Consider the following 14,493-nt stretch of genomic DNA (forward strand, 5'->3'; position numbering starts at 1 on the left):
CGTGTATTGCCAAATTTACATTGTTTAAGCCAAGCTTAATAATTATGTATATTTAAGACTTAAAATTGTTGTTAGTTTTACATCTATATACATACATACTTAATATAATATTTTAATTAAATGATGTGAAGCTGTATCCGCCGAAAATGATTTTGAAAAGCATTTACTTTGGACAAATACAGAGCTTTTGATGTACACATTTTTGGTAGGATGTGTTGATACACTATACTTGTATTATATGTACATATGGCATCTACATGTAATCCACGGGCAATATGCCGAGCAGGGCCAATGCATCGTTGAGCACCTGACGCACAGCCTTGATTAAATAGATGCGTGCATATAGTATGTACATCAGATGTGGGCGCTGCTGTACTAGAATTTGCTTATGGCGATAATAGCGACTGAAGAGACTGGTGAGGCTGAAAATGTAACGCACGATCAAGTGGACAGCACACTGGCCCTGCTTTAGCTGATCCAAAGATGCCTCAATCAGTTCGGGAAAAGTCAGCAAATAGCCATAAATAAGCTGCCAATCAAGCTAAAATGGGTTAATAATCATATTAATAGCAAATCAGAAAACAAGCGGCTAATAGTCCCACCTCTTCCTCTAACGCACTGAAATCAATCTGATCAAATGGCGGCAAGGGATCGTAAACGCCGGCCTCCACCTTTTCGTTGAAGGTGCGCAGCAATGTCTCCAGTCGCGCTGAATTATAAAGCATATAGGGAGCGCCCTTGGAACAACCCAATCCAGAACGCACCACTGTCGCCGGACTAGAGTGACGCACCTCGAAGAGATCAACTATGACTGCAGCGGCGCCCAAACGCTGCAATAGTTCATCATAGTTACGATCCTTGGTACAATCGCGAAGCCCATGGCGATGCATGGCCATCAGAAGCATGTCATTAGAGCGCAAACTGAAAGAGCCAGCAGTATATAGTTGTTTAGAAAGCAGTAAGGGGGAGGGAGAAGGAGAAACGCCATACGTACGCCAAGTAATTGGATGTAGTCATAGTTGTGGCAGATTTCTTGTGCGGCTCCAAAACCACACCGCTTAGAACGCGAACATCCAGCGGCCGTCGTGATTGTGGCATCAGATTCGTTTGGCACGCGCTCTGTACGTGTACGCACAATGTGTTAACATTCTTATCCTTTGGCGCCACCACACGCCACTTGGAATAGACCAACAAACGGCGGATAATGTCGTGCAACTGGCGTGTGCGATAATGACGCAGCTCGTTCTCATTACCCCCGTTGACCAGCTCCAGACAGAGTGTCGGCGATTTGTCGTGCTTGCATTGTTCGCCATAGCGTTCGTGTTCGCCCGTCTTTAGGACGGCATTAATCACGTAGGCAATGAGTGGACGACGCTGCAGACGAAGCGTGTAGCGATCCTTCCGCAGTTCTGGTTGCTTGGCCAAAGGGAACAACCAGTTTTCTGCCTGCTTGACCAGCTCAGCAATGGCGCTTTCATCCAGAAGCAATGCGTCCGATTCAGAGCGCAATATGAGCCCACGGTTATTACAATATTTAAACCAATTCTTGCCATCGGCCGCAATACTTATATCGCCCTGAATTCCAAGATTATCACTGTTGTAGCGCACTAGATCGCCACATCGCTGGAAACGTTTACATGGCCATTCAATAATATCGTCACCGGCAATGGTAAAAAAGTCGAACAGCTGCTGGGTTAACTGTGTTATCGGATTGTGCGACATGGCACAAGTTTTATTTACGTTTAAACAACTTAATTATGCACCAATAACTGTTAAATTTGGAAACCTTGCAAAAAAATAATAAACAAACAAAACTGTGCGTCGTGTCTATAATGTTAATGTTCCGCGAGTATGTTTTTTTCTAATTGCCCGATAATAGCTTCAGAAAAAAACGCGTTTGTTCAGCCGACAATAATTAGGCTGAAAAATGTTTATATTCTTAGTAATTCAACACACCAAATTGGCCTAACGTCGAATAACTATTTCTATGCCCCGAGCCCGTTGACAACTTTGAATTGTGCCTCTCAGGTAGCTTTGCAGAAAAACATTCGATAGTCTTTCGAAATCGATATAAGCGGCGCGACAACAGCTGAGATGCACGTTCAAGCACAACAAGCAAACTGCACGTTTAGACAGCCCCAAATGACAACAACAAATGCACAGCACGCACAAAAAAGACACCAAAATCAAAGTGTACTCAAGTTTTAGAGCAGCGTATTGAATCAAAAAATTACGGGCTATGTTCGCTCAAAGAAGCCAGCGTATACACTAAATTGAGCCTGAGAGCGTCCTTCAACAGTCCGCTCCTAAAGATGGACACACAGCTGCTCGACCTGGGCGTTGTCTGCCTTGTGTGCCTGCGCGAAGAGCCAGGTTACTGTTCCATCTATGGCCAGGATTTGGAAACACCGGACATGCTGATAGTCGACAAAATACGAAACTGCAGCGCTCTGCAATTGGAGCAATCGTTGCTCGGCCGTCTACCGGACAAAATCTGCCACGGATGTCGCAACGAACTGAGCATCACATATCGCTTCCAGCAAAAGTGCCAGGAGGCACATAAAGTGTTCCAGAAGCTGGCGGCTTCCAGTGCCACACAGCTCGTAGAGGTGGATGAATTGGCCAAGCTGGAGTTGGCGCAACACCAAGTCAAATTGCCAGCGAACTTGAATATTAAACGTGTGGACAATGTAAGTGCTAGTGCGACCAATTCTCTGTTGCTGACACAGACGGCAGCACCAAAAGTAGAGTATTACAATGAGGAGACGGATATGTTAACACTCATACCGGATGCCACGGATGGCGACCGTACGTTGGTCACTCTGCAGGATGTGGCAGTCAGCAGTCTGACTACACTCTCATTAGACAGCATTGACGTACCCACTAAGGATGACAGCTCTGACAATCACGATGAGCGTGACTCGGAGGATGAGAAAATGTTGGTGTTGCCCGCCTCGTGGCGGCCGCAGTTGGAAACGCTGCTGCCGCAAACCGAAGATGTCAAGCAGTCCAACGATGAACAGCAGCAGCAGGTGCTCTATGAGATCGAGGCGGAGCTTCTGGAAGATTCTGATGGCGCGCTAGAGTTTAAGGAGCTGAGCAAGTCATGTGCCGACTCCCCCACCACCAATTCCGCGCCTATCATTACCAATGCTGCAGCTCCTGCTCCGGTACCCGCACAGACATCCATTGTTTTAGCCAAGCGCAGGCGTTACAATCGCATGTCACCTATTCGAGGACGTCGCTGTGAAGCACACACAGACGATGACAATGAGCCAGTGAATTCGCCCATGACGCGGCGTAGTGCTCGACGTACACGCGGAAACATAACCACCGTAGCCATAACCACGGCCGCCTTTAGCGAGCCCCTAAACAGTTCAATCAACTCCGCCAACGATTCTTCCCGCAATCGGAGGGGTACCGAGCGGCCGCTCAAGATCTGCGACATATGCGGAAACACGTACAAGTATCAACATGCCCTCAACGCGCACATGCGACGCCACAATAACGAACGTCCCTTCTGCTGTGAGGTGTGTCAAAAGGCATTCATCTCCAATGTGGAACTACGGCGACACATGCGCGTCCACACTGGCCAGAAGCCATATGGGTGTAGCTACTGTGATCGCCGCTTTTCCGATTTCGGTTCCAGCAAAAAGCACGAAAGAATTCACACAGGCGAGCGTCCGTATGTGTGTGATGTGTGCAAGAAAGGATTCGCTTATGCACATGTGCTCTCCGTGCACAAGCGCACGCATACCGGCAAGAAACAATTCCAATGCACACTCTGCGAGAAAGGATTTACGAAAAAGATCTATCTGATCACGCATATGTCACAGCATCGCATATCGCACAAAGGTAAGCGATCGGAAGCGAATACGACAACAATCGTAACCACAGCAGCGTCGACGATGACGACGACGACGACGACACACAAATATGATCGACATTTAGAAGCTCTGGAAGATGCTGATGATGAAGGTGTAGTGCAATATGAAGATGAAGAGGACGAGGAAGCAGATGCAGATGATGATGAGGACGATAATGTTAGCGTCGGCATCAGTGTGGGCGGCCTTCGTGCGATCAATGTCTCCGCCGCCGTCGCCAATGGTATAGTCGAGGAGGCAAAAGTACTGGAGGAGTGTATAGTAACCAATGATTTCATGTTCAACGAAGTGGACGAAGAGGATGAGGATGAAGGCGAGCTCAACGATGACGAGTATCAAGATGTCGAGCTAGAGCAGCATATTGTCTCCGATAATAAGGGACCCTATGACCTGCTCGACGCCGATGATCTCGAGGTCGAGTCTAAGTACATTATTGACTAGAGTATAAGAATTAATTTAGAAAAATGCGTAAGGGGGGGTCAACATTTTAAAGCCGGGAAACAGGGTACAACGGAGAGAGGGAATGCGGTGGCTTTTTGATATATTTTTTAAGTATATAATCCAAATTTATTTCATTTATTAAATATCAGATCATTTAAAGTATTAGCCAGTCACACATCGCTCTTGAGAATGTTTTACACATGAGGAGAAATTCAACAGTAATTCAAGACTTTCCCAGAGTCAGTTTCTAGCCTAGAAATAATTGAGAAAGTACAAAAACATAAGCTTGCATAAATACTAAAGAGATTTCGCTGAGAGAACATCAAATCTCTTGTGTCTGTTTGAGATAAAGGCCCGGGTGCTAACCGATTGTCTGCAATAAGTGTAATCCAGTTATTGGAGCTTTGAAATCAAGGTATCCTGATAGGTTACAATGAGGATAGTTCAAGGCTATTCATGAAAGCCGTACAAGAACAGAGAAGAGGCAAGTCTTCAATTATATTCCCTAGCAGTCTTGCCTGGCTTCAGCTAACTAGTTTTTGCATCCAATATCTAAACAGAAACTTTGGGGAGAACTATGACAAAACTGATTTGAAAAGAACACAATTTGCCAAATTTAGAAACGAAAAAATTATATAATAAAATTGTAACCGTTTTGCTAGTTCCCAACACTTGACCTCCCCCTACTTCTATTTTAAGCTCCTTCCATAGCATTCTATGGAACACTTTGCTGTTTAGTTTATAAGCTAGCTGGTTACACAGCTCAAAAAATAATAATACGGCAGCGGTCTCAAAAAATGCAATTTCCCATTATAAACAATAATTTGGCCCACAAATTGGTACCAAAAATTCTTTTTATAGCTCATTTTATTATGAGATAACACCTTTTTGGGCTGTGCACCATGCTTATGTTATTAAGGGTAATTTTCTGATGAGGTATACGTAATACTTACGTACAGCTGCTTAGTAAAAATCAGCTCTGCATGAACTATGTATATTAAGTTGCCTGCGATATCAGAAAACGGCCCCAAATACAAAATTCTCTCGCAAACTGTGTAAATAAAGTGCAGAACTTGGGTTCCGCTAAACCATTCAATACTTATATATCTTCTTATATAGAGTACCACATTTTATAGAATGTGGTTGGAAAGAAAAAAATGTGAACAAATGCCGACGCAAACGGAGGCCAAAACAATATACTATGGGTGTATGTACATTTTAGAGCGCCAAGAACAACTGTGCAAACAAATTAAACAGTTATAATACTTTGGCCGAATTTAGTTATATTTTTTGATAACTATGCGTGCTTGTTAATTTCTACTTGGATTCATCTATGTTGGCTTCACAAAGAATTTTTACCAGGATGACGTACATACATATGTCATGGATTTTAATTTAGTTGTGGGATTTTTTTTTTTTTAATCTAAAAACAAAATAGATTTTCCCATTGGAACTGGCTTGAGCCATCATCGTAGGTAGCATTGATATTCGTCTACAGCGACATACATACATACATATTTAAAGGTATATGTAGATCTTGAAATTTTTTACTTATCATGCTCTTTAGAAGATGGCATAATGAAGAGACAGAAATACATATACTTGTAGTATGTATGTTATGAAAGAAGGCAACCGAGCGCTAGAATGGCGATCTTGAACCGGTTTTTGGCGAGGTCAATGCTTTAGCCGTCGCCGTAACGTGTACGCGTGGCCATGGCTTGACCCCAAAGCATGGCACAAAGTTGGGGCACAAAAACAAAAGTTTACAGAATTAACATACATAATTTATTTTTAAGCTATTGCAAATATTTCTCTCTAGTTGGTGAAACAAAAAGTATAAAAAAAACACGCATGCATGTACGTCAAAACACAAATGATAGGCAGCTGAGTGACGGATGGAATCCAACTCTTCGTGACTGTGAGGATAGGATGACCAATTCCCATCAATAAAACTTGATGGGGGTCGCCTTGCTTAATCCTCGAACGTTATGCGACCGGGTCCATGGTTCTTCATATAGCGCCTGTAGGCTTTATAGCGAGGATTTTCGGCCAGTTTCTTCTTCATCTCCTCCTCCTGCTCCGCCTTCCACGCTTCGAAATTCTCACGCTTCCACAGCTCTAGCTGCAAATATTCCTCAATTTGTTTATCCTCCTGCGCATTAAACTGATGCTGACCCATCTTCATGTAGCGACGTATCAGATAGAGTTTCTGATCCCGTCCATATGGCAGTTTGAGGATCGTGTAGCGCCAGAACCACTGAGCATGCCAGATCAGGAAAGAGATGATGGTGTATGGGCAGATCAGCAGCTGTACCCACAGGACGTCCCACAACGTAGGCTTCGCATATCCGCCTTTCACATCCATCTTCTCCTCAATCACCTTACGTATGATGCGCTCCAGCTCCTCCTTTTGATCTGTCTTGGACAAACGATTCTTACCCTTACGATTATGTATGCGCTCCTGAATCTCATCCCGTGCTATATCCAGCGCTCTGTTCCGATACTTTGGCACAGTGGCAAAGTATTTTATAGCTGAGTCGTAGCGCTGCCATCCGGAATAGTACTGAATAACTGAGATAATAGTCAACGTGACCACGATCACAATGCGCACATCCACTTTGGGCGCAACACGCCGCCTATAGTAACGATAATAATGCGCATAGTAGGCATCCGGATTGTCCAGCATGTAGTCGTAATCGTTACGTGAATCCTCATCGCGCAGAATCTCATAGGCAGTGGCTACCAATTTGAACTGAAGCTCAGCTTCCGCCTTGGCCTCGGCACCACGATGAAGATCGGGATGAAAGCGGCGTGCCAGCTGACGATATGCCTTTCCAATCTCAGATTTCGAGGATTCGCGTGTGACACCTAGTACATCGTAACAATTTTCTTTTCCACAATACAGGCCCTCGAGCAGGCCCAGGCACATAGTGGGTAGCAGCGCAAGGACCAGCAGGCTCATGCAAAACAAACGTTGTGTGGGATCAGGCATAATGGTGGTGGGCAAAAGCACGGCGGGCGGGCGGGAGGTGGAATGGGACCAGAGCGCAACAGCTGTTGGTGCTGTTATCTGCGGCAACTGCTGCACGAACGGCAACTTTTCGTCGTCGTTGTCGTCTTCTGGTCGCTGCGCCTTGGCCGTACGGTATTTAACACTATTTTGGCTGCCACGTTTGAGCCGTAAACCAAAAATTCTGCTGTTGGCACCGTAAATTCTCCGTTCTCTAAAGTGCGCGCACCTGTTCTACCTACTGAGCGAGCGTCAGCTCTTGCAACTTCTCTGTAGACTGACTGCTGTCTGCTTACTTTTCGTCTCCCGAGCTCTAAGCTCCCAAGAGCTCCGACAGATTATCACTTAAGCGTTTGTGCCCGTTTTCGTTCTCGCTTTTGCTTTCTTTTCGTACGCACTTTCACAGGTGGGCTGGAGCTTATCGATAGATTGTTCCGATTACTCGATTTGAGAAAGCTGCAGTGCAAATTTTTACACTCCATACGCCGGCACACACCGTTCAATAGCTCTGAGATAATTCTAAAAGGTGGTTTTTGTTTAAATTATCATATATGTACTGTTCTTTTCGGAATCGTATTATTTTAAAGTGGAAATAGCAAAAGCATCGATAATATAAATTATTTAAATTACTCTCAGTATTAACCAGGGTAACGACAATCTTGATATCGATCAATCGATCAATCAATTTATTTTTATCAGCAAAATGTGTAAAGAATAGTATTGCTGAATTGGAGTTTGTCAATTTACGACTTAGGGGGGAAAGTAGTACACTAAAAAATCGTTTAACATGGAAATTCCATAATGGCAATTGAAGGTAAATATTTCAAAAAAGAAGATCGTATATTACGCCCGTCTACATTTACAAGTTATTTAAATGTACGCCATAAAGAGGGCACAAAGCTTAAGGACGAGTCTTATGACCCCTTATGTTCAAGGACGCTGTCGTTTTGATTTCCAAGTCAACAAGTCCAGGATTGCCTTGCACATTTACACTAGATACCCAACCAGGAATAATATAAAATGTAATATTTTTCACAGATTAAGTGCCAAAAAAGTTTGTGTACTCTTGAAATACTCATTACGTCCATATTATATAAGTGTATTGAGTGTCGATTTTTTTAAAATTCAATAAGCATCAATAAATAAATGAGTAATAGTGCAAATATTTAAATATATTAGTAGTTATTGATGTAGACGATTTTTATAAGTAACCCAAAATATGTCATTGAAAAACGTTTCGATTCGTTAGGAGTAAGTTAAATTCAACAGACCATTGAAATTAATAAATACTTGCAGATTATATTCACTGTTTATTTCTTTTTCTCTTTATAGATGCGAAATAGATTTTTCGAACAGCGAAGTTGTGCACCTCTTCATTATATTATATTTTGATTTGATATAAATCATCAAGCCTATTAACATTTCGAAAACACCGATATCGATGTGCATGGATATGCAGATGGGTGGACGACCAAGATAAGCATCGATACCGCTTCCATGTATCGGATAAACCATCGATGTTTTCTCACATATCTAGTTTCAAAGAAAACAACACCAAACACCGCTGTGTTTCAGATCTCTACAAATACGCTTGCTCTTATTGCGCAAAATGGTATGCAAATAGTTATTCATTGTAGATGCAAAGCCTATAAAAAAACAATTAACGACGCTTGCTTGCCATTTGCCACACACAGCATCTGCAAACATTAAAATGCCTAGTTTGGATGGGCCTGTGGATAGTTCTCTGTGCAGCTCCCGGCGCCGTTCATGGTTACGAAAAGGAGATGACCGTCTATGTGGATGCCGGAAAGAAGGAGTGCCTGTACCAGAGCGTCAAACTGGGTGAAACCATTGACTTTGAGTACCAAGTGATAGACGGCGGTCACGGCGATTTGGACATTAGTTTTGCGCTACTTGACCCCATTGGCTTGGTTATAGTCAGCGACTATAAGAAGTCGGAGAATATCCATCGGCATGAAGTGCAGAAGGAGGGTGATTACCGCTTCTGTTTCGACAATGGTTTTAGTGTGTTTAATCGCAAGACGGTCTTCTTTGAGTTGATTGTGGAGCGCGAGGGAGAGCAGCATCATGGCGACTCTCAATGGAATGGTGTGGATGACTTGGCTGGGCTAACGCCCGAGGAATACTACGACATGAAGGTGCAGGACATTATGGACTTTATTGGCCGTATGCGCATGCAACTCACCAAGGCACGCCAATTGCAGGACGTACTGCGCTCCCACGAAGCCCGAGACCGCAATTTGGCCGAAGCCAATTTCCAAAAGGTGAACAATTGGTCGATGTTGCAAATAAGTGCCATGATTGGCGTTGGTCTCATTCAAGTTTTCATGGTGCGCAGCATTTTTGAGACCAATGGGCGCATGTATATGTTCTGGCGAAAATTGGGCATTTGATGTGCTCGCCAGTTAGTTGATGCCCGTTGGAGGGCGTAGCAAATAGTACCAAAGAAGTTGTGCGGATGTATTGCATTTAATCCAATCGATTGTTGAAAAGTAGTCACAGTGATGAACGGTCCTTAGTTAGTCCTTTGCCATATACCTACTAAGTTATTTGATATATAACTATCTACATATTTATAAACATGTTTGTGTGTTTCCGTGCTTTGTGGATGCGTGTGTGTGCGAGCGTTATTATACAGAAAGCAATTGTAATTTAATATCTAAATTAAGAGTCATTATCACAACATTTTTGGAACAAATAAAGAGCATTTTAAAGGTATTTATGTACAAGCAAATGTACTTTAAGTTATGGTTTTAATCATTTTTAATTTAATTAACTAAAAAAAAAACAGATGGTACATTATTACTAGCATGTATTTATTGAAATTAACGGTCAACTGCAGTCGTCCAACTTTAGATCGCTGCTTGTTGTAGTTTCTGCTTCTGCTGTTGTTTCTTTATGGTTGTTGGTCATCTGCTTCTGACGGTAGGCAGTATGAGAAAATACTTTCAACTCACTTTTAACACCCGATAATAACGTACCCGATAATTATGCGTTAACCTAAGCCTTGCCGGCAAGACGCTTTTGGCGCTCCAGTAGCCGACGCTCACGCTCGAATTCCTTCATCCGGAGCACGTAGTCCTCATATTCGCAGGTCAAGTACTCGTGTTTCTCATGTGCGCACTTGTAGACGAAGGGGAAGGTGTCGGCGCGGCAGGATCTGTACTGTATCAGCTTGTGAGCACAGTAGTCTCGATCTTCAAGAGGCAGCTTTGCCGATTCCATTTCCTCCTTTGTAGCAATCATAACACGTTCCTTACGCGACTCAAAGCCCAGCATCGGATCGAAGGAGGGCACAACGTCCGGGCCAGGCATAACATCGGGCTTCAAGTAGTGAGTTACAGCGTTGCCCATGCTGTAAAGATAAGCAAAAGTTACAAATTTGATTCAAATTGAAGATAAATTAACAAAAATAAATTACGTAAAATGTTTCCGTGCACTGCTTTTGTTGTTGCTGCCGCTGCCGCAGACAATTTTGACAGCTGGGAATTCTACCAGATGGCAAGGCCAAACATTTTTCACACTGATGGCAGCCCTCCGAAATTCATATTTGCACGTTACTCAGTACTGGCTACAAGGACAGCTGGGTGGCGCGCAAAGAGCAACAAAAACAACGTTCAGTACTCTCTTCATTGTTTCGCGAGCGTTGCGCTACCGCAGCTCCTGTCGCAAAAAATTAAAAAAAATGTTTTCGCCTAATTCCGAAAAACATTTAAGCTAAACCAACGCAAATATGTGCTTAAATTTAAGTAGTCAGTGGTGTAATTATACAAGAATGAAATATGCATTAAGCTTGCAATAGTTAATTCTTAGTTATTTGTAATTTTTGTGCAATAAAATAAAAAGGAAAAGGTCCTTCCGTTGCCTCGGTCTTGTTCGGCGCCGACAAAGCAAAAAAAAAGGTTGGAAACGGCAAATCGCGCTCGTCGTTGTCGCCCTAGTGTACATACATATATAATAAAAATCGATTCAAACGCAAGGCAATCTGCAAACGTGCAATGGTTGGATTATTAAATCCAATGAAATATGGCGATCATTTTTATGAGTTATACACAAGCAATACACGCAGGTAATTCTAGGCATTCACATAAAGGACAATGGCACTGCGGCAGCGTTGGCGGCGACGGCGCCTCGGCATTTGGGGTTGAAAAATCGATCGATTTTCCTTGTGCTCTGGCCGTTATGTTGTCAATATATAGGTCTTCAACCCCTAGGGTTGTTGTTGGTGTGCCGGGGTTGAAAAGCCCGCTCTGGCTGACAAATGGGCATCGCTGTGCCGTCAACAGCTGCAGCGATCAGCTGAGCGCTAAACAATCCAATTGGAAAGTGAAGCGCGCGCAAATGCTGACCTGCATTAATTTTTACACCGTTATTTTAAATTTTTTTGTAGAAAGTTGCAAAATGAACGAAAGGCACTCACGAAACGCAAGAGTCGCAAAGAGAAATCTGCAGCAGCGATGGCAGCGGCGGCTGCTGCTGCCGTCCTGGAGGGCAATGCCGGTGCTATTGTTAATCCACTAGATCCGCCACTAGTGAAGGATCAAATGCTTTTCTTTCCGGCCTTTCCTGTTGCACACATTGAACTGGATCCAAATGCCTCAAAATTTGCCGTATTCTCGGCTATACGTTCAACTGTGTTGGAAGCTGAAACCCGTTATGCCCTCTTCCATGAGGGTAGTGGAAGTGCTTTAACTTCAGCTGCTGTTAAAAAATGGGGCGTTGGGTATATGGATTCTTCCTGCTGTCTCGTCTGTGCCGGCAGCTGTATGGTAAGCAATTTAGTTGATTGCTCCTGTCATGCAGCTATGGGTGCGGGCGGAGCAGGCATCGCTGGTGGCGGAGGCGGTCCGGGTGGTGGTGCTGGTGGTGCTGCTGCTGCAGCAGCACAGTCAGAGAAACGGGTGCGTCGCGATTCTGCCAACAGTGATGCAGATTCAGACACGGAGGAACCCACGGAACGTGAACCGGTATATGCAACAGTTCCGCTAATTGTGGGCGCTGGCCTTCGCAGTCTCTTCGAGCTAATTGCCGATGCGCGTCACATTCAGCCACTGTTGTGCACCAAGGCGCTCAAGGCTCTGCTGGATGTCATACAGGGTCAGCAGCCGGAATCTTTTAAGCTGGAGCCGGAGGAACTTATCAATCCGCTCTATGATTTGCTGCTAGACTTGGCAACCATGCCGGCAGCCCTCAGCTCCAGCACTGGCGCTGAAGCCAATTGGTCAGCCATGGCCTGTTCTGCACTTCTGGGTCTCTGCATCGCACGCGGCGATACTGGCAAAATGCTAAAGGCCATTGCCGCAATGCTAATGTCCCCTAAGCAGCTGTCGGCACAGATCATTCAGTTGCCAGCTGTATTGGCGGCTCTGCAAAACACTGTGGTGAGTGCTGCACTGAACAAGCCGACACGGCCGGACTTTCACAGCCATGGCGTGCCGCAGAATTCGCTGATCGACGAGGTGAGTTAATGGCTCTTTTACAGTCTCCTTATCTAATAGTTCTCTTTGTAGTTCCCTCTGCAATTGGGCACCGTTGCGCCGCTCATGCAACCTGCCATGGCCTGCGATGGTGTCTTTGTCTATTTGCTGCATGGGGGCGCGCTATTGAAGATCGGTACTGGATTTGGTGGCTCCTACAAGGGTCACATTTATGCGCAGAACGATGACTTCACTAAGGAACGCAGTGCCTGGTTGGGTTATAGTGGTGGGCAACTTTATTTTCGGCGCAACTCAAAACGCAATGCGGATCACTTGCATTTGGTCGGCATGGACACGTTGGCGGTGAAAGCCATTAATCCAGTCAATATGTTACCGATACGCGAAGGCTTCAACTATGTGCTCTTCACCGACGATGACTCCCTACATGCCATCTGCACCAATCGCGATGTAAGTACCGAATGCCAATTAAGCCTTGACAATTGTACAATTTGCAATCTTTTGCAGGACACGTTAGTGGTGAAGAAACTAAATCTGTATCATAACAGCTACACAAGTGAACCCCCACCCTTTGAGCTGCCCCTGCAGTTGGCCCGCAAGAAGTTTCGCACTCTGGGCTATGCCGCATTCGAGGACGAGGTGCTAAATCAAAATCAAATCCAGCGTATCCAATCCTCCCATAATAACTTCGAGCCAAAGTTACCCTGTCGCGATGTCGATGTCCTCGGCATGGCATGTGGTAAGGAGTTCGGTCTGGTGCGTGCTGGGAATGGAAAGGTTTATTTCTATGGCAAGTCCGCCTCACTGGGCCTAAAGTCTGTCGGTCGAACGCCGACGCTGAAGCTGACAGAGCTCATCATTTCGAAGGCAGCGCACATCGTGCACGTGGCTGTGGGTCACGATGGCATCCATGCGCTGTTAGTCAACGATGATGGAACCGTTTATTTTGCGGGCACAGCACGGCGTGGCGAGGATGGAGACAGCTCAAAGAATAGACGTCAGCCAAAGGCGGTGAAGCCGAAGAAAATGACTAAAATCGATGGACATGTCGTTGTGCATGCGGCCTGCAACAATGGCACATCTGCTTTCGTTACTAAAACGGGCAAGCTCATCATGTTTGGCAAGGATACGGCCCATTGTGATGCCATGGGCTTTGTTAGTGACCTAATTGATCAGCATGTGACCAAAGTGGCCCTGGGTAAGGCGCACTGTGTAACGCTGAATGCCAAGGGACAACTCTATACATTCGGACTCAATAATAAAGGACAATGCGGCCGAGTCTTTAACAAGGTGCTGATGCCAACGACGACGACGACGGCGGCGACGACGATTGCAAAAGATATGGCAGCTAGCAGCTCAGCATATGCCACCCTGTTGCCATTAGCTCCGGCTGTTGGATCAACTAGTGGCGTAGACAAGCGACCCAAGGTCGATTTCTCAACGCTGTGCGACTATGACGACCACAATTTGGTGCAGGGGCAGTGCCGTGTCTGCGTTATGTGCCGAGAGTGCACTGGCTACAATGTCTCCTGTGTATCAGCGTTAAATGTACCGCTGGAGGAGCGGCTGGCGGGCAGCATTTGCCCTTGTGGCCATGGTGATGCGGGCTGTGCCAAGTGCGGATTGTGTGCCGCTTGCATTGCGCTACAGGAGAGCGAGAGTGGTGAGTGGGTAGTGGGTAGTGGCACCTTTTCTCTGAATT

At 45.0% G+C, this 14,493-nt stretch overlaps 6 protein-coding genes across 8 annotated transcripts in view; 3 read left to right on the forward strand and 3 right to left on the reverse strand.

The window, feature by feature from the left end:
• Positions 1–14: 14 nt before the first annotated feature.
• LOC115626778 lies at positions 15–1,948 on the reverse strand. The gene is made up of 3 exons (XM_030522244.1): positions 995–1,948; positions 603–921; positions 15–541 (listed from the first exon to the last, which is right to left on the reverse strand). Exons 1-3 carry the CDS (start codon positions 1,720–1,722, stop codon positions 254–256), a joined length of 1,335 nt encoding a protein of 444 aa, XP_030378104.1. The 5' UTR covers positions 1,723–1,948; the 3' UTR covers positions 15–253.
• A 190-nt stretch (positions 1,949–2,138) lies between these two features.
• Positions 2,139–4,996, forward strand: LOC115626733 (zinc finger protein 394). Its single transcript, XM_030522178.1, has one exon. It carries the CDS (start codon positions 2,313–2,315, stop codon positions 4,323–4,325), a length of 2,013 nt encoding a protein of 670 aa, XP_030378038.1. The 5' UTR covers positions 2,139–2,312; the 3' UTR covers positions 4,326–4,996.
• A 1,091-nt stretch (positions 4,997–6,087) lies between these two features.
• LOC115626764 (dnaJ homolog subfamily C member 25 homolog) lies at positions 6,088–7,716 on the reverse strand. The gene has a single exon (XM_030522221.1). The coding sequence runs from the start codon at positions 7,315–7,317 to the stop codon at positions 6,298–6,300; it is 1,020 nt and encodes a 339-aa protein (XP_030378081.1). The 5' UTR covers positions 7,318–7,716; the 3' UTR covers positions 6,088–6,297.
• Positions 7,717–8,029: 313 nt separating this feature from the next.
• On the forward strand, positions 8,030–10,074 carry LOC115626738 (transmembrane emp24 domain-containing protein 5). The gene is made up of 3 exons (XM_030522187.1): positions 8,030–8,149; positions 8,668–8,947; positions 9,030–10,074. The coding sequence occupies exons 2-3, from the start codon at positions 8,945–8,947 to the stop codon at positions 9,747–9,749; spliced, it is 723 nt and encodes a 240-aa protein (XP_030378047.1). The 5' UTR covers positions 8,030–8,149; positions 8,668–8,944; the 3' UTR covers positions 9,750–10,074.
• Positions 10,073–10,822, reverse strand: LOC115626739 (NADH dehydrogenase [ubiquinone] 1 beta subcomplex subunit 7). 3 transcript variants are annotated; one of them, XM_030522190.1, is made up of 3 exons: positions 10,778–10,822; positions 10,338–10,711; positions 10,073–10,272 (listed from the first exon to the last, which is right to left on the reverse strand). In XM_030522190.1, the coding sequence occupies exon 2, from the start codon at positions 10,708–10,710 to the stop codon at positions 10,357–10,359; it is 354 nt and encodes a 117-aa protein (XP_030378050.1). In that variant the 5' UTR covers position 10,711; positions 10,778–10,822; the 3' UTR covers positions 10,073–10,272; positions 10,338–10,356. The 3 variants fall into 3 exon arrangements, with proteins under 3 accessions (XP_030378050.1, XP_030378048.1, XP_030378049.1); XM_030522188.1 differs by having other exon boundaries at positions 10,073–10,275; XM_030522189.1 differs by having other exon boundaries at positions 10,075–10,269.
• A 500-nt stretch (positions 10,823–11,322) lies between these two features.
• The window catches only part of LOC115627005 (E3 ubiquitin-protein ligase highwire), a 58,075-nt gene continuing 54,904 nt past the window's right edge, over positions 11,323–14,493 (forward strand). The window contains exons 1-4 of the mRNA XM_030522521.1: positions 11,323–11,425; positions 11,747–12,815; positions 12,867–13,241; positions 13,299–14,451. Of these exons, the coding sequence (XP_030378381.1) occupies positions 11,355–11,425; positions 11,747–12,815; positions 12,867–13,241; positions 13,299–14,451 (2,668 nt within the window). The 5' untranslated portion in view covers positions 11,323–11,354. The remainder of the gene's footprint in view (positions 11,426–11,746; positions 12,816–12,866; positions 13,242–13,298; positions 14,452–14,493) is intronic.

This window comes from Scaptodrosophila lebanonensis, unplaced genomic scaffold (genome assembly GCF_003285725.1).
Source record: "Scaptodrosophila lebanonensis strain 11010-0011.00,11010-0021.00 unplaced genomic scaffold, SlebRS2 tig00000089-arrow-pilon, whole genome shotgun sequence".
Classification (NCBI taxonomy): domain Eukaryota; kingdom Metazoa; phylum Arthropoda; class Insecta; order Diptera; family Drosophilidae; genus Scaptodrosophila; species Scaptodrosophila lebanonensis.

What these genes read in the sequence shown, in the direction of transcription:
- LOC115626733 (XM_030522178.1), top strand. Translation starts at nt 2,313, where the DNA reads ATGGACACACAGCTGCTCGACCTGGGCGTTGTCTGCCTTGTGTGCCTG.
- LOC115626764 (XM_030522221.1), bottom strand. Translation starts at nt 7,317, where the DNA reads ATGCCTGATCCCACACAACGTTTGTTTTGCATGAGCCTGCTGGTCCTT.
- LOC115626778 (XM_030522244.1), bottom strand. Translation starts at nt 1,722, where the DNA reads ATGTCGCACAATCCGATAACACAGTTAACCCAGCAGCTGTTCGACTTT. An exon ending in ACTACATCCAATTACTTGGC is followed by an intron (nt 922 to 994) that starts GTACGTATGGCG and finishes TGGCTCTTTCAG; the next exon opens with TTTGCGCTCTAATGACATGC. An exon ending in TCAGTGCGTTAGAGGAAGAG is followed by an intron (nt 542 to 602) that starts GTGGGACTATTA and finishes AACCCATTTTAG; the next exon opens with CTTGATTGGCAGCTTATTTA.
- LOC115626739 (XM_030522190.1), bottom strand. Translation starts at nt 10,710, where the DNA reads ATGGGCAACGCTGTAACTCACTACTTGAAGCCCGATGTTATGCCTGGC.